This window comes from Cinclus cinclus, chromosome 3 (assembly GCF_963662255.1).
Source record: "Cinclus cinclus chromosome 3, bCinCin1.1, whole genome shotgun sequence".
NCBI classification, from domain to species: domain Eukaryota; kingdom Metazoa; phylum Chordata; class Aves; order Passeriformes; family Cinclidae; genus Cinclus; species Cinclus cinclus.
Window position 1 is genome coordinate 70,479,927 of NC_085048.1, and position 18,023 is coordinate 70,497,949.

Sequence of the window (18,023 nt, forward strand, 5' to 3'; positions counted from 1 at the left end):
AGACCATGAAAGAGTCACGCAAAGATAGTTTTGGTCATTCTTTGATTTCTCTGCCATTAATGATGGAGTTTATTCTCATAGTGTATGGGGAAGAAACTAGGTGGAACTACTGATGCTTCATCATGCTAAGGGTGTAGCATGTGGAAGAGTACATAGGAGCAGTCAGATTCTGTGCATTGCATGCACCAGATGTGGATAATACAAATTGCAGAGGAGAGCTGCTATTTTTCTTTTTTCCCCCCTCATAACATACTTGCATAATACTGGTAGGTCAGAAAGCTGAGTCAGATGGCTGCACTTCAAGCTTTCTGATATGTTCTTTTGACATGTCAAATTGAATCCTACAATTAGAATGTTTTTGGTTTTTTGTGGGTTTTTTGTGGGTTTTTTTTGCGGGTTTTTTTTTGGGTTTTTTTTTTTGCAGTGGTAGCATCTTTGTATAGAAATGTACTGATTGTACTAAAAATCTTGAAGTGCAGCTTTGGGGCTTTTTTGGTTGATTTATGTTTTTTCTCTTGGGAAAAGAAAAATACATATCAGAGTGTAGAAGTCAAGCAAACTGCATTTTCACAATAATTGAGAAAATTTTACTAGCTGGATATTTAATTTATGAACAAAGGCATTCCTTTCCTGTAAAATCTATTTTGAGTTGCAAATCAATATACTGCCAAGTATATTGTTTCTTGAAAGAAGAATCCCAAGCTTCCTTTAGAAGAAGAAATTACTCTTTTTTGTCACTTGTTTGCTGACTTAGATCACAAATGCCCCTGTCATTTATATCAAATTGCCTTGTTAGTACTTGCACTGCTAAGTCTGTTATGACATGAAGATGGCCATCTATAGTTAGATTTAACAACATCAACACCATCAGTAGGAAGAAGTTAATGTGACTTAAATATAATTAACCCCACCCACTTGTGCTTATTTCTAGATATACACAAGTAGGTTCAACTGTTTTTCCAGGTTTTTAAAACCTGGAAAAGGTCTAAATTGACCTTGACTAGTACAGATTCAGGTCTTAGTTTGAAGTCTCCTACTTTCTCCTGATTTTAGTTACACATAAACTTGTGCCACAGTTAAATAAAATCTTTAATGGGGAAAGGTGAAATGCAGATGTGAAATAAAATGTTTTTCCAATCCATATCGGGTTGGTTTTAGCCACCTGTGTAATATCAGTCTGTCTTGTCAATTTTTTTTTTTTTTTTTTGCTAATAGGTAATGCATCAACCCTCCCCCCGTCTAAGCTCACAGCTTTTACTTAAACATGAATGCATATAGCATTCTGAAATCACTCAGTGAAAAATACGTTGAACATTTTGTTAAATGAAATGTATTGACAGAAAAGCCATCAATTTCTGTAGCACCTAATAAAGGCTTTTGTTCAGTTCCGAGTGTCTGAAATATTTTCAAATGTGATATTCAGGACTTTTAAATACAGTGAGACATGGCTCTCAAGCATTGTTTGAAAATATTTCATTTGTAGGTAAGTGGAGGCATCCTTCGGATATTTCCAGAAGGTAAAGCCCAATTTGCTGATATTGAACCCAAATTTGATAGACTGCTATTCTTCTGGTCTGATCGCCGCAACCCTCATGAAGTACAGCCAGCATTTGCTACAAGGTAGGAGTGATGGACTCTACTGCATGATGCCTGTCTTAGAAACAAATGAGAAATTAGTGACAGTGTAAATTATGATCTCATATAAAGGAGAGTTTCTGCTAATGGATGATTAGGCTTCCACTGTGTTGCTGAGTTTGTAGTGTTGCCTGATCTCTTAATTTAGAGAAATCCTGCTGAGAGCGTGGGTGGGAAGCTTCTGAGTGTGTGCTTGGCAGAACTGGGTGGGAGCACACAGAGCCATAAGCACTCCAACTTAGCCAAACAGTGTCATTATTTCTCTGTAGTGGCTTTACACCCTTCTCCCTTCCCTTTGTCCTTAGCATCCTACTGTGTTACTGGAAGATTAAGCTGAAGTACCCAGTCAATGTTCTGTCGTGTTGGGAGGGAGCTGTCAGAAAATAGTAGTTTTCAAACTAAGCTACCACATTCTAATTTGGGAATTAAGTGAGAGTTGTGGAACAGAAACAACCACTGATACACAAATATTTTTATGGAGTACTAGAGGAGCTGCTCCCAGTCTGAAGCATAAGGGGAACTTGATCTCTCTTTTGTCCCTCAATGCAGGGCACTGGTTGATGCTAAAGATACCCACATTCATTGCCCCCACCTGATAAGTGACATTTCCAGATAGTGGCAATAGGTAAATCATTTGAGTCTTTGATCCAGACTTCCTGTTGCCCATGTTTTTAACATGTTTGGATGGCCGGAGCACTGAACATTGACTGGAGCTGTGAGATAACACAACTACATTTGCAAGAAGTAACTTGAAATTGCCTTCAGCACATCCTCTTGCAGTTTTTCCACAAGCTGTACCACTTTCCCCTCCCCTTTTCTACTCCCAGAAGAGTCAGAGGATGAAATGCCATTTACTAAAGCTTCTTAAAGTCTTTTCTCAATAGCTGGCATTTTGTATTTAAATCCTCTACGGGCAGTGGAAAAACAGGGGAGCCATGTAAGAAGGGGTAGTTAATTGTCCCTTGTGGCAAACGTCCAAAAAACAAGATCCTGCAGTGTGACTGCAGTGATGAACTTGACCTAGTGAAAAGATGAGGTCGCAGGTGATGTGGGCAGAGACTTTATGCTGGACAAGAACCATAACAGCAACTCATTAGGAAAAAGAGTGCAAACTTGGAGCATCAGTGTTCACCCCTTCAATGACTTTTCAGATAATACCTACTAGTAGGAAAAAATCCCTCAAACCCACTGCATGCTTTATGAAAACTTTCGCCTTTCAGACTGCAGAAGTGTCCTCTAGTTTAGGTTGTATTTCATGTCACTGGTATTTTGCTTCATCATTCAGGAGTTCTTTTTTCTTGTGTTTCCTTAGGTACGCAATAACAGTGTGGTATTTTGATGCAGATGAAAGAGCACGAGCTAAAGTAAAATATCTAACAGGTAAGCTCTTGTTAATATCCTTGTTATTTTTTTTTGTGGAAGAGTAGCTAAGTCTAGCTTCATCTCCACCCTCTGCACAAAAAGAGAAAGTGGCATAACTCAAGTTAGGTTTTACAGGGAAGGTGACCCAGGGTTTGAACTTCTCCTGGGCAATGACTCGTGAAATCCAGGTCAATGCCTGTCCTGCTTATTACACTTCCTCTGAGATCTGAGGCTGCTCACTATTTTTACATGGGGGATACAGTTTCTCCCTACTCTTGTCTCCCTAATATATATAGAGATTAAATACACTGGAGACTGTAAGGCACTGCAGAAATGATTGCTCTGGAAATAGTTTTGATTGAATATAGGGATTCAACAAGTGAATACAACTTTACTTGCTAGAATTTTTATGTTGGAAAAACAAAAGCCTAAAATTAAAACCTGTAATCAAAGAGTGGACTCACTTCCTTAATTTCCAATTTCATCTATCTAGCATCTGTTTTCCTTCTCTGGTTTCTTCCCCAAGAGGAAGTTGATCTAATTTTCCTGTTCAAATTAGCATTATAAGGAGAAAGGGTCTAGGACTTCTGTCATGCTTGTAATTGCCATCACAATTTTGTGTTTGTTAAAGTAGTTTAAAAATAAACCAAAATCAGGTGTACTGCAAGTGCGCACACACACACACACACACACAAACACTGCTTTGTCAAGAAATTTGAAACCAATGATGCTGAAGATGTGTGCCAGTCATTTCCAACTGAGACTTCCATTCACTGCTGTCTGGAGCTCCTAAGCAGCCCCAGAGCTGTGTACAGTTCAGTCCAGTCCCTCTGGGTGCTCTCAGTGCCCATGCACTTTGAGAGTGTCAAGAGCAGTGCGGGAGCTGGCTTTCAAAGGGAACTCCTCAGCTCCCGCTGGGCAGGCTGTCCCACTCTTTGGTGGCACATGCCTGGCAAGGCACAGTTGACTTCCCAGGAAGTCACCCTGCCTGGCCTCCACAGGAAGCCTCTCTGTCTCTAAGCCAGCCTTTATGTCACAAGTGTGCAGCTCCGCAGCTCCTGGAGTCAGCCTTGCTGGATCATAGCTGTTTGGTTGCCTCTGTACAGCTTCAGCTGCTGCCCTTTCAAAGGGAGTTGCAGAGTAATGGTTGGGGGAGCTCAAGCCTGAAGGGAAGGTGCTCCTCCCTTTCCAGGGTTCCCCTAAGTTGCAGGTGCTTGAGGAAGGAAGGCTGGGTTGTTTAAATTTCACAGGATCAGTTACATTGGAAAGGACCTCTGAGATGATCAAATCCAACCTATGACCAAACTCCACCCTATCAAATAGACAATGGCACAGAGATGGTGTTGTCAGAGATGGGGACTCCACCACTCCCTGTGCAGCTCATTCCAATGTTTAATCACCCTTTCTGTGAATAAATTCCTCCTCCTTCAGTATTAGTTTGCTCTGTAATGGGTTTATATTACTGTATTGTTGTGGTTTCAGTTTTCATTTGCAATTAGAATTGCATTCTTTGCTCTGTATCTGCAGCAAGAATTGTGCAATGTGAAATTTCTGCTGACAATAATATATGAAATTACAGAATAAAATGTCATAAAATAGAAAACTATTAATTTTTTGGATGTCAGTCTAACTAAAGCCATGCAGAATATGTGTGAGTTTCTCTTGCTTATATGATACTGTGTTTTGATAGTAAAACTTTTTTGTGGAAAGTGATATAGACTGTTAGACTGTACTTCGATAAATGCTGAAAAATGCCATTTTCCTTTTCATATTTCTGCAGGTGAAAAAGGTGTGCGGGTTGAACTTAATAAACCTTCTGACTCAGTTGGGAAAGATGTTTTATAAGCCTTTGATTTAGCAACTCCCCTTGCTATTCTCCCTGACAAATCTTGATGCTATCTATTAACTTTTGAATGTGAATAACAAGATAAAGGAAAATCAACAACAAACCAACATCTTATTATGGAAGCAAACAGTGTTTCAATGTTGCATCAAAAAGAAGGTTCTTTGACTGCTGAAGCATTGTACTATATGATTGTGACTCCAGGCCTGTGACTGCTTATGTGAAGAAGATAAGCAATCAGTAAGAAACACCATATGCATCTGGACATAAATAAGTGCCCTACATAAAATTTGTCCATCCTTATATTTTGCCAGACCTGTCATCCAGCTGAATCCATTTCATCTCTCCCTTTTTTTATATGGTAAAAGTTTGAATTTTGGGTAATTTTTGTATGACCAGGTACAGTTTATCAAAATTGAGTCTTAAAAAAAAGAAAAACTGAAAAAAAAGGAAAAAAGTGCAGTATTCTCCAATATAACATGGATCTATTTTTGTAAAACTGTTCATACTGTTCTCCTCTGCCATGAAAAACCTAATTTATTGTAAGGGTTGCCAGTAACTGATAATCACTTTAATTTTTTTTTACAACTTTAGTCAGAAAAGGAGCACTTTAATTACCAGCTAAAAACCTGATTGTTTTATATCATATCTCACACTAATCTTAACTTTTAAAGATTGCTGCTGTATTGTTTTTGGGGGTTATTTTGTTTGTGTTTTTTTTTTTTTTTACTATGTTCTCTTGAACCTTATTAACAAAAGCAAATCAGTATCTTGCTATTAGTAACATTCAGTTGGTGGTTTTTTATGTTGAATCCACAGAGGGGAAGTTTCTGTCTCTCTACTTTTTTCTTTTTTTTTTTTTTATTTTTGGAGGAGGGATGTTTGGTTGTTTTTTATTTTTTAAGTGACTGGCACTAAGTGAACTTGACACTATTGGTTGCTGTCATTGGCTTTGGGGACCTGGTAAATACCATCAAGTTACAAGAATATACAAGGGCTTTCCTAGGCTATTAGAGGTACCCAGAACCTCCTAACTTACTTGACAGAAATTTTTGAGCTTTCTCCCTTTTCTAAAAAATACTTGCCACCCTCCTTTCCTTTGTATATAAGTTAATAGAATATCTAAAATTCACTTTTTAAAATTTCCTTTTCAACTGTTGGTGTCCCATGCAGTCTGTAAGTTAACACCTTGATCTATTATATAGTATCAAGGAGGTGGTCAGCACACTGAAGCTGAAGTGCATCACTCTGTAGGCTCCTTGTGCAATAATACATCTTTAAATTTTCACTGTTGCTGAAGGATTTCCCCAAAAAGGCACTGCCCTTTGATCAATACGGAGGTATATATTTAGTAAGAAAACATTTGCTTTCTTTTACATTGTTTTTATTTTATCCAGGAGATGGGACATCACAGAATAAAAGTGAGATGTGAAGAAACTGTGATATTCTTATTTTAAAGAAATGGATGTTTTGGACACGGATTTTTTTTTCTTCTTTCTTTTTTTCTTCCTGAGCTTTAAAAGCTTGATAAAAGTAAAGCAAACCTATCAAAGACAGCATTCATATTTACAGGAGTTTGGGGGTTGTACACCTTACCCACTGCATTTTTTCTACCTGTCCCTTATTTCTTTACTTAGCCAAAACAATGTGAGTGTACAGAAATTCTTCTGTATATATTACAACTTGTGACAATTTTAGCATCTGTATAGTTTGTATTCAATTAAAGACCCTTTCTATGGAAAGCTCAGTAATTTTTTATTAAAAACATTACTATTGTTCATGTAAAACATGAAAAAGCTAATTGTTTAGTAACAAACTGACAGAAGGGGGGAAAAATTCAGTATTGATATATGATTTAGGAGAACCAACAGAAATCCCGGTTGTTTTGATTTCACTTTTCCTCTTTTTCGTAAGTTCTTACCCTGTACAGTTCTCTTCCTCTTTCCTCTTTTCTTCCCAGAAAAACAGACAGGAGACCTTTACTGTAAGTGCCTCTGCCAACCTGGCCAAGGAGTGCAAATCCTCATTACTGTCTGGTCTGCAGTGCTTTTAGGCTACCAATGAAACAAGCAAAAAAGTCACCTCTTCTACTTCATCTTCATTAGTATTCCTTTAACAGAAGTTTGGTTTTGTTTTAGAAATGTAGGCATAAGCCTTTAAACTCATTTCAGTCCCTCTGTAATTCAAACTGCTGCAGTTAAACAGCGTATCAAATTCTAATCACACTGTAGGTTGGTGCTTGCCAGACAGGTTTAAAAAGTGCTTAATTTTTCACTCCATATAAGTCATTACAACAGGGTCAATGAATCAGGTCAGCCATTTCTTCCATGTCCTTTAGAAACTGTTCATTTCATGTCGGTTGAATATTCAGTCTTGAGCATCACCAAGCAGGTCCTTGTTTTAAAACTATTTTTTAAACTGTCTTATGATCTGTATGTGTCTAGTCCTGGTTAAAAATAAAGCTTCATAATGCTATTTTTATTCATGATGTTAGCTGGCTGTGAAATATGAGACCTTTATCTATAGCAGGCAAAGAAATTCAGGATTCATTTACAGGTTGCCTATAAAGTTGTGTAATTTCAAAAGCAGTGTTCATTATGAAAGAGCTCTCAAGTTGCTTGTAAAGCTAATCTAATTAAAAAAAAGATGATGTATAAAGGTTCTTGAAAACTATGTGGTTATTTGTAATCTTTGTAACTTTTAAAACTACTCTGTAGCAACTAATTTATGAATGCCTCCTGATACAGGGGGTATGTGGTATTCTGCTTGTTTTGTTGTGGGTGCTTGGTTGGGATTTTTGTTTGCATTTGTGGGGGTTTTTTGTTATTGTGTTTTTGATGGGTTTCTGTTTGGGGATTTTTTTTTTGTTTTGGTGGATTTTTTTTTGTTTTGTTTTGGTTTGTTGTTTTTTTTTGGTTTTTTTTTTTTTTTTTAATCAGAGCTGTTTCTGCTCTGGAGAAGGATCTGGGATCTTTTTTCTTTAGACTGCCTGCAGTTACTTGGGTGTGGTCACCATTTTCCTGGTTATTTCCTCCCTCAAAAACAGGACCCTTTTTAGGCTTTCTGAAGAGGGATTAGAATGTAGAATCAGCTCTACCTTGGACAGATATGTGAGGTACAGAACAAGTCACATTCAAACAAGATTTGTGAAGTTCAATGGGATCTCCTTACTTTTATATGGCTCCCAATGAATTATGGGCCCTTGAGAGAGGATAGAAGAATGGTCTCAGTCTGCAGGTTCAAAACTCTAAGAGATGCCACACAATATTCCTCCACTTTTGACAAGCTTTGTAATGACTGTATGGTAACCACGGAAACAGCTGCCTGGCTGTGCTTCTGACATCACTCTAGCTTTTGTGAAGCCCCGTGCACGTGCTTGTCTGTCTTCAACTAGTTCAGAGTTACCTGGATCTTCAGATGACTCCAGCATTAGTGCACCTTTCATGGCACTTGGGTGCCAGTTGTGCTCATTTCTGCTCTAAGGTAATGGTTCTTGGCATTTTTTTAGGTTGAAACACAAGTGTAGCAGCACTTAGCTGGTGGCACAGTGCTTTGAAGCTTTTTCCATGTTCAGTGCTGTATATTTTCTTGCAAGTTCTCTTGAAAGTACCTCTTCCCCATCCTAGTTCTACATTGAACAAGGAAGAAGCGTTTCTTGTAACCATCCTGTGTAGACCTGGTTTGGGTGGGTTTTTTTGTTTGTTTGTTTGTTTGTTTGTTTGTTTTAAAAAACCCACATTGTTGAGGACAATATGCAGAGGGATTGTTTTGCATAGTAAAATCAAACACTGCACCAGAGAAAATGAAGTGTTTCTCTTGGGTGTTTCTCAGAAAAGACATTTGCAGATTTAAGAGCTGACAGCCTGTATCAGATGTAAAACATCTGGCTTTGCTGACCAGGAGTGGAAAGATTACATCTTACTGGTAAGTACAGCCAGACTGAAAAGTGCCATTTCTATGCATGCTGAATGCTTTGAAGAAGAAGGGAGAATGCCAAGTGACAAGAGCAAACTCAAAGTTGCAGAACTCCAGGAGTCTAGAATTTGTACTTTGCCTGCAGGCATGCAGATAGCTGCATGCTCTTGCAAATACTTAGTAGGAATTTATGAGTACTGAGCAGCAAAGACTTTGAAGAAATTCATGAGTCTGAGCTGGATTTGGATGTCATCTGCATTTTGGAGGGGATTGAACTATGGATTTCCAGGTCTCCCATTTTCAGCTTATTTTTCTTTTTTCACGTGTAAAGCTTGAATGTAGGTAATTACTGCACATGTACCGAAGCCTGTTTGTACAGGAGCTGTGTTCACTCTGGAACATCTGATGCATCAGAGTTGCTTGACCCTGTCTGTTATGGGTGGATAGCAGCTGGCAGAAGCAGGTTTCAAGGTCCTCTCTCCTACCAGACACAACCAGTTTCAGAGAATTTGCTCTGTTGACTTTTACTACCACTTAGTGAGTTTCATCAAGCTTTTCCTGATGGATTTGAAGTTGAGTGAATATACAGAACATTTATCCCTTTCCTGAAATATGGAAAAAAAACCCCAAACTCATAGCTCCCAGTGAGTTGGCTCTAAAAGTGGAAGGGCCACAAAGGATGTAACTTGCCAACCTGTTGGGGATAGCACAAGTCTGTAGAGGAAGGAAGTAACGAGTTCAATAGAAATGGTAAAGTAGGACGTGAAGAGACTGGCACATGAGACCAAGCTAAAACATGTTGGGTGGGTATGAGGAATATGGGACATTCCAATTATATGCTATAGGTGTCTGCTTTGAGAGGAACATGAAGTGTGGGGAAAGTGAATGTACAGTATGTTTGTCTCAGAAAAAAACAGTTGATACATCCCATCCAGATTTTTTTCATGGATGTGTGTTGCAAGCAAGCATATTTTTGTCTCTGAAGATGACATGATTGTAACTTTACTTGAGCTAGGATTTGGTTTCCTCATTTGTATTCCAGAAGTAAGTTGTTGGACTTTCCCCTTATTAAATATGCAGCTTGGGATTAAACTTCTAATGGCAATAGTTTATGGGGTCTTCTGGAGAATTTACTGTAACTGTTTTTGTATATAACGTGACGATAAATGCTGGAAGAAGTGACTGGCTCATTTAGTCTCTAAGCCCAATACCATCCTTTCCATATGGCTAAAAGTTTGCAGTGTGTACCTCATATGTGAGGGATGTAAAACACAGAGATGGGCTAACAACTTACCAGAATCACACACAGGCAAGCTGTGTGATACAAGGCACACACTTCAGGGCAGTGTCTGAACTGAAACCCATTATTTCTTTAAAATACTAGTGGACATGGGAAGTAAAATTCCATCTCTGAATATTCTGAATATCCAGCACTCCTTGTGGGTTTGTGTTTTTCAGGGTGGTTTGCCAGAGTGGAACCAGTTCCTCTCCTGGGTTTGTTTCAAGGGCTGATGTGGTTCTATTTTATTTTATTTAAAAGTAAAAAGATGAAGCCAGCATAACTGAAGCGTAGAGATTTGTCTCCTACTCACAAACTAAAAGCCTGGTGCCTGAATATCATATTGGGTGGTGAGCTGGTATTTTGCTACCTAAAGAAAGCAAGGGTCAACCAAAAAGCCAAGAAAAAACCTCAAAACTGTCTGAAGGCAAGTCATTTTGGTTGTAAATGTGTCTTACTTACGTTACTGCATGTAAACAAGCTTTATAAATCTATTTAAAAAGATTACCTGATTACAGAAGACATGGTGGCAGCTCTAAGGAACAGAAGGAAACTAGAATTTTAGAGCTGGATTAATGGTTGTTGGGATCTTAAGAATTTTTTTCCTGCAGTAAGATAGGAATGAATCAACCAACCACTACATAAACAATGCCACCACCCCTAGATCTGAAAAGTGCAATTTTGGTGAGTGCTGTACCGTGAGTTACCAGAACTAAAAGATACATCAGAACTGTTTTTATAGGAGCACTTGAGAACATCTTTGGATGTCAAGGAGAATATTTCCTCAGGGAAAATGATTGTGGACAACTGCTAATGTTTGCCAAAAGGCCGTGGGTAATAACAATCTGTTTTCTGAGATTAGAGTCCAGTTGATGGTGTTCTTGATAGCAAAGAGCAAAGATTGAGCTGTCACATTAGGCATATTTATTTTCCCTTTGCTTCCCCTTCCCCAACCACAACATAATAGTGAGTAATGTGGTGCTGGGCACTTGTTCTGCACAGTCATATTTTAATGAGCAAGCAGAAACTGTACAAAGTTAACTCTCTTCAATCCTAAATATTTCTTGTATCTAGAAGAACTCCTGAAGAGGGCATAGGTAGCAATTTCTAAACTTTTTTAATACCTTTATTTTTTCTCACCTGCATTATAAAAGCATAGCTGTTTGGGTTTGTGGGGTTTTTTAACCCTTTATTTAAAATAACACACTAGGAAATTACTGTCTCTAGCTGAGGGTTTCTGTAACTCTGCAACATTATGCAATGAGATGGGGAGGGAGGGCACGTACTGCACGATAAATCCAAGGCTTATAGAAATCCAAGAGGGCAGGCGGGGAGCAGGGGGCCACCTGTGGCCAGGCTCTGACTAGGACACCAGGAGCAGGATGCAGAAATGAGAGACAGAGCAGGTGGGGTCCTGCTGTGTCACAGCCAGGAAAAGGCCTCGTCCCAAAACAGAAAAACATGTTCTTTGTGTCCCAGAGGTGACAGAGACACGCATCTTTTACAGGATGCTGTGTGACACAAAAATCCACTGGGGTAGGGGTAGAGGAGTGGGGAAAGTGGGAGGGGGGTTGTTACACCTGCATTGCTTATAGTAGGTTTGAAAATTTGCTCGTTTCCTCATGTGAGAGTGCTTGGAGCGCAACTGCTCTGCTTCCAGCCTGCCCTTGCCATTTCTGCTCCCACATGTGCGTGGGGGCCTCTCCAGCCCCTTGCTACCCCTGTGCTATTGCATCCTTCCATGGCTCCCCAAGCAATGTCCCACCTGCTGACAGCTCAGCTGCAGGCCCTTCTCTCCTGCTGTGTCCCTTGAGAGGGGGTTGGAGTAAATTATGACATACCTGGCTGAGGAAAACATTTGGGTGGGTTTTTTTGTGAGATGACAGCTGGTCATTGCTGGTGGCTGCCTTTCCAGGTGCTCAGGTGCTACCCAAGCTCTTGGCTGAGGTCTGTACAAAATGCCTCAAGAAGAGTGGCTACCAAGTCATGGCTGGCAGAACAGCCTCTGGCTGGTGCTCCTGACTGTCCCTGGGAGGCCAGCTAACCTTGAATTGCTGAAGGTGCTCCTGATGCTTTGCAGAGGTGCTGAGGCCATACATGGCACAGCTGAACCATGGCAGTTCATGGGACATACCCTTCACCTGGCACTGCTTTTAGAGTCGCTTAACCATGCCACAACCACCCAGCAGCAGATTCACACCAGCCTTGGGCAGTCTTTCTGGTGAAGAGAGGTAGAGGGAAGGAGACTGGAAACTGTTGCAGGTTTCACGGACCAGACATCTACTTGGCAATCTCCTAAAAATCGTGTCACTTCAACAGAAACTCACATCCACATGTGAAAACACGCTGAGGGCTGGGTTCAACCCATCCTGTAACACCTCATATCTGGGTGAGGATGCTTGCCCAGCAGCAGAAGCCTCCCATCCCTCTCCTCTTCCTGATGAAGTTAAGGCAGTGTTTCCCTCCGTATCTGCTGCATGGCCTGACTGCAGCCTCCATACAGTTCAGTGCCTGCACAGCTGAGGCTGCAAGGCATTGTTTTAGGATGGGAGTGTGCTGCTGCAGAATTGTCTTGGAGAAGATAACATTTCTGGGACCTGTAAAGGGATTAAAAGGGAGGTGGTATTAAGGCAACGACTTTTCAGTGTTTTTCTCCAAACTGAGGGCTCCCCGCTCCTTCAGGGGATGCTTGTGTTTAATGCTTGTGTCTGTAACATCTTGCAAACAGCTCCAAAGTCATGGGATTGCTTATCAGTTGGGATGTGTATCTGCTTCAGCAACATTGCATTGCATGGCCCAAGCCTAAGCCCAAATGTCAGCAGTGAGACCTCTTGGCAGAGTTGTTTTAACTCTTCCATATTGCCTGGGAAATGCTGCCTCATACCTTGGATAGACTTAGGGTTTCACAGTGCATGAAATACCTATTTCCTCTCATGGGATGCTTTTCTGGCATTCTAAATCTCTTCCAGGTACATTCTAAGTTAATTAAGTCTGAGTTTTAATTCATGTTGTCTGCAGGTTTGATAATCCCCCCCATCCCCCCCCCAGTGGGACTTGGAGAGGATTCAGCAATTAGGCTTGGCAAGGCAGAGCTTCCTTGTACCTGTCCTTGTGTCATGGCACCTGCCCAGCTCCTGCCTGAAGTCCCCCAGGGTCTGATGCATGTGACAGGAGACTTATCCCTCATCCCCATGGCCTGCATGGTGGTAGTGATGAGAGCTGCCCATGCCAGACCTTGCAGGGAGAGAAAGAAACACACAGCTGGAAATCACCTGATGGTCAGAGATGGTGTGAGCACTTCTAGTCTGTACCAGAGCAAGGGCAAGAAGGTGGACCTTAATTGCCTTTAGCTGTAATTTCAGTTTGACCTGAAGTGCTCCTGGGGTTGTTAGGTAGAAACCCAGGGCTGTGTAGGTGGGAAGGGGCTTGGGAAAGTGGTCTGGTCCAGGTCTCCTGCCCTTAAACAAGGTCACCCAGATCTGGCTGCCTAAGACCACAGGCAGCTGGGATTTGATTATCTTCAAGGATGGACACTCCACAATCTCTGCAGGAAACTTGTTCCCATGTTCAGCAACCCTTGCTGAAAGAAAATTTTTTCTCTTCTTTAAATTAAATTTCCCTTGTAGGTATTGCTAAATGTAAATCAAAGGAACAACCCAAAGGATCCTTAGCAGCATATCCTGGGGAACAGAGCAGATTTAAAATTGGAGTCTCTTACTTACAGCTGTCCATACTCCACCTGGTACAGGTGCCATCCTCTCTGAAGCCCCTGAGGTGTTGACTTATCCTCAGGATGACTTGTCCCCTTTGGATATGTTTCTGTTTGCCATCTGCCAGAACAGAAGCCCGGATCTGTGCCATGTCCTTCCAGAGCCACAGTACCCAGAGCAGCCTCTGCCCAGCCTTGTGGTCCTGTGACACTCCAGGGACCTTTTGGTGCTGTTGGTGCTGCAGCCAGGCCCTGTCCCACCCTGCACCAGCATCTGCAGGAAGGCACCTTCCAAGTGAGTCACTTGCACTTCAGCTTTGTGCCTGTCACCAAGCACAACCTCCTTTTGATTCACCTTCCCAGTGAATCAAAAACTGCTTATGGATCAGTGGCAGCACACCCACCAAGGGGATCCTTTGGGGATGAAAGTGGATCATTACTGGGATGCTCTGAGAAGGCAGGGCAGCAAAGCAGCAAAGTGAGGTAAGAGCAGAGAGGCCCTATGACCATTCCTGCCATTGTAAATTGCTTACTGTAGCCACAAGAATTAAAACCCCCAACGAAACCAAGTTCCTATGGCTCATATCCTGTACATCTTCCCTCACACTTTTCATACCACTAGTAACAGCTCTCTGAAGAGAAGATACTTGCAGTAAACGCAAAAAACTATGATCCAGAGATGAGCATCAGTTAAAGAAAAATAATCACTGCTTTTGAATTAAGCCATTATGAAGCCAAATACTTGGCTTGTGGGGTTTTTCCCCTTCAAAAACCCTTTGTTATACAGTTTAGGAAATGTCACATCCAAGACATACTAAGGCAAATTATGTGAGTGAAAGGTGATGGATGGAACAGAGACAGGGTGAGCTATTGAGGCCAAGCTGCTGCACCTGCTTAGAAATTAAATCTAGTCTTAAAGCAGCCTGGCCTGGCAGAAGCTAAAAAGAAACAGAGGAATTAAGGCCATGGCCACGTCCCATTTTTATCTGTAGTACACTACTCTTCCCTGAGGCTGTTACACCCCTCTGGCTCCCTGTCTTAGCCCAGGCACAGGAGTTTTGTGATTTATAAACCCCTCTGACTTCCTAAAACTCCGTCCTGCATCTCTTGCAGAGCTGTGTTGTTGCCAAATGATGACAGAAAAATAGCTTTGTCGCTGCAACAGATACAAGCAGTGCGATATCTGTAATCCACAGAGGGATGCCTTTGGGGTTACTCCTAAGCCCTGAGCTAGAAAAATGAGCTGCTCTCTCATCTTCCCAGCCCTTCTTGCAGCAAAATTAAAGAATCACTCACAGAATCTAGTTAGCTGTAAATTCTTTCCCCCCTCACCACTATTCCTCCTCCTTTAACTTGTTTGTGGTCCAGTCAGGACTGCTGCTGGTACACGTTCAGCCTGGAGCGCAGTGTAGGTGAAATACAAGCCTGCAATCCTGCACTCAGTTCTCTCCCCGCACAGGTTACAGAAGCAAGAAATAAGAATTCCTTACGAGTAAGGAGTGCCACCTAACGGCCTGTTGAAGGATCCCAAAGCTCCATACAGCCTGAGGTCTTGGCTGTTTTCTCCCCATACCCACGAGTCTATGAAATCACACACGTTGTTTTCACATACAGTGAAATACAAGTCTCTTTCATGGCCTATCTGCCCACAAACCACACTTCAGAGGTAATTTTTTCGCAGAGTCTTTGCATTCATATTTTAAAAAATAGTTTCTTAAATCCCAAGGCTTCAAGAGAACTGTAGTAATTCAGATGCAAGTAAGAAATTGGGCATTTCAGTTTGGAGTACAAAACTGATGAAATCTGGCTATCTGTTAAGGAGCAGCTGCTGGAGACCAGCGGTTTCACTGCTGCCTTCACCACATCAGGCAGCAACAAAAATGCTTGTAGGGGGATGTAGGCCAGCTGTAACCTCACCAGGTCACCCGGTCCAACCTTTTAGTGGCCTTTCAATTTAAGGTGACAAGATTAGGCAAAAGGCACAGACACGGCATTCTAGGATGACCAGACCCAGCAGTGGTGAAGCAAACTGCTATGGTGGCAGCTTCTTAACATTCTCCAGACAGAGTAGTCTGCAGCATCCTACCATCACCATGGATTGCTCCAAACACTTGGAAGAGATGCCCACCTGGCTTTTTCCTCGGAAACTTGCCGTTGATTCAATCTTGTTGTTACCCTTCAGTAAAGTGCATCTTGCTTTACTTGAAGAGATGCTGTGTGTGTGGAAAATGCAAGAAAACTGAGGGGCTAGAGAAGAACACAGGTAGAAGAAAAATCTCTCAAGCCATTTAGTCTATTGCATGTCCTGCTGTGCCAGGGGAAGTTTGAGTAGCTACTTTACACCTCAGGAATTATTATTCACTTCTTGTCCAGTTATGACTAAGCCCTCTCTAGCTCTTGATTTAGTCCTAGATTATTACCTGGTGACCTTCATTACTCTGGCTCAGAGGCAGGTAGCGCAGCCTGTTCCAAACGAGCAATATTTCTCAGGTTGTACTCTTGGAAAATGTTCCTAGAAAGGGGGCTCAGATCCCTGATTCCACACTCTGAGAAGCAAGGCCTGCCCTGCCTGAGGGACCTGCTTCCACCTAGACATAAATAGCTTCCTCATCAGCTTATGCACAGGCATTAGGGTTGAACTGGCCATGAGAAAACACTTCTTCCATGTGACCCAGATATGCCAGGTGAAAACAAGTAGAGGTTGGACTAAAGGAGAGGTCAATGCACACAACTGCTTTCAAAATATGTTCTAGAACAGACTGTTTCTATTGCGTATCTTCTTGCAAGATACTAATACATTTTAGGAGCCCCGAGAAAAATTCTTCCCACTGCTTCATCAGAACTCAAGTATTATGAAAATTTCCTAGATAACATTTCCATAAAGTAAAAAAATATTTGCTAATATTCAACCTTCAAGATTTCTTGCCTGATAACCAGTTTCAAGGCAACTGAAAAGCAGTCTCTTCTGATAATTATGAAAGGGCCAAATAACCCTCACTTAGGCAGTTTTGACCTCTGGAACTCCTCTCTGAATTATCCAGAGCAATCCTAGTAGGTCATCACAAAATGAGATAACTTTTTCCTTTAGTTTGAAAAACCTTCTGTTGACAAAATGCATACACATTTGACCCACCTTCAGAAATCGAGTCCAGTAACTCGTTTCTCAGATTTCCATTCGGGCAACTTACACTGCACTTCAGTGAAGTGTGCTTGCTCAAGGCTTGCTGACAGCTTGTGTTGTTCAGGCAGTATCTAAACTCACTCAAGGACAAAGACAACCAATAGAGAAGATGAAATTTCTCACCTTTGACCCAAATTGAGCAGCGTATTTTAAAAACATACTGGTAGTCATTGTTATCCTTGTGGGTAGGACACTGTATTCAAGCACAGCATTTTACACAAACAGCATATATAGTCACATACCCAGAATCAAGGCGGCCATGACATGACCCATTAATAACAGCCTGCAGTAAATAGCAACTGCAAAGCCTTCCTCTGTGGATAAGAGATCCTGGTATTAGAATACTTCCTTGTAAAAACACGTATGACAGAGGTGCTATTTTTCCACAGCTAATCCAGAATTGCTCAATTGTTTGGACAATGATCTATTTTAGGATGTGTATATATGGAGGACAGACTTGCCTACAGCTTAAGTTCCCCCCTCCCTCAAACAGGCTACACTAGTCACTAAATGCTTCATTTGTTTTCTGTTTGTCCTTCAAATGAATAATTCAGAAGTAAAAGATGACACTAGGAAAACATTCCCACATTAAACAATACCCTCAACCCTTCTCCTTTACTCACATCTGTCACAGTAGAAAAGACATATGAGGAAATTGCAGAGAGCAATTTTAATGGAAAGATCTCTCAAAAATGCTTCATGATGTGAGACGCTTTGTGGTGCAACTCTCATCCTCATTTTAAAAACATACAAGTATTTCTTGGTAGTCCTGTCCTTGGAAACGTCAAGTATCACTGGAAACACTGATAGATGCTGCAGCTTTAAGAAGGAAGTATGGAAATTTGACATGGCAAAGCAAGTTTTACTATCAGTATTTGTAAATTTTTTCACAGAAGTGCAACATTACTGAAACTGTTTTAAAAACAGGATGGAGAAAGTAGCAGTTAATGCAATCTGTATTCACCAGCATCTGTTTTTACAGGAAAATTTAAGACGGAAAAGTGTTAATACAGAAAGACTCTAATAAACAAGATTGTTATCAAATATATAGGTGAACCCACTGGTAAATGACACAAAATGGCCAGGCTTAGTGGAAATT

General features: G+C 41.1%; 1 protein-coding gene across 1 annotated transcript in view; it reads left to right on the forward strand.

Annotated features, from left to right (window-relative positions):
• EGLN1 (egl-9 family hypoxia inducible factor 1) overlaps positions 1 to 8,467 on the forward strand; it is a 35,469-nt gene extending 27,002 nt beyond the window's left edge. The window contains exons 3-5 of the mRNA XM_062490170.1: positions 1,484 to 1,620; positions 2,948 to 3,015; positions 4,778 to 8,467. Of these exons, the coding sequence (XP_062346154.1) occupies positions 1,484 to 1,620; positions 2,948 to 3,015; positions 4,778 to 4,842 (270 nt within the window). The 3' untranslated portion in view covers positions 4,843 to 8,467. The remainder of the gene's footprint in view (positions 1 to 1,483; positions 1,621 to 2,947; positions 3,016 to 4,777) is intronic.
• Positions 8,468 to 18,023: the final 9,556 nt, after the last annotated feature.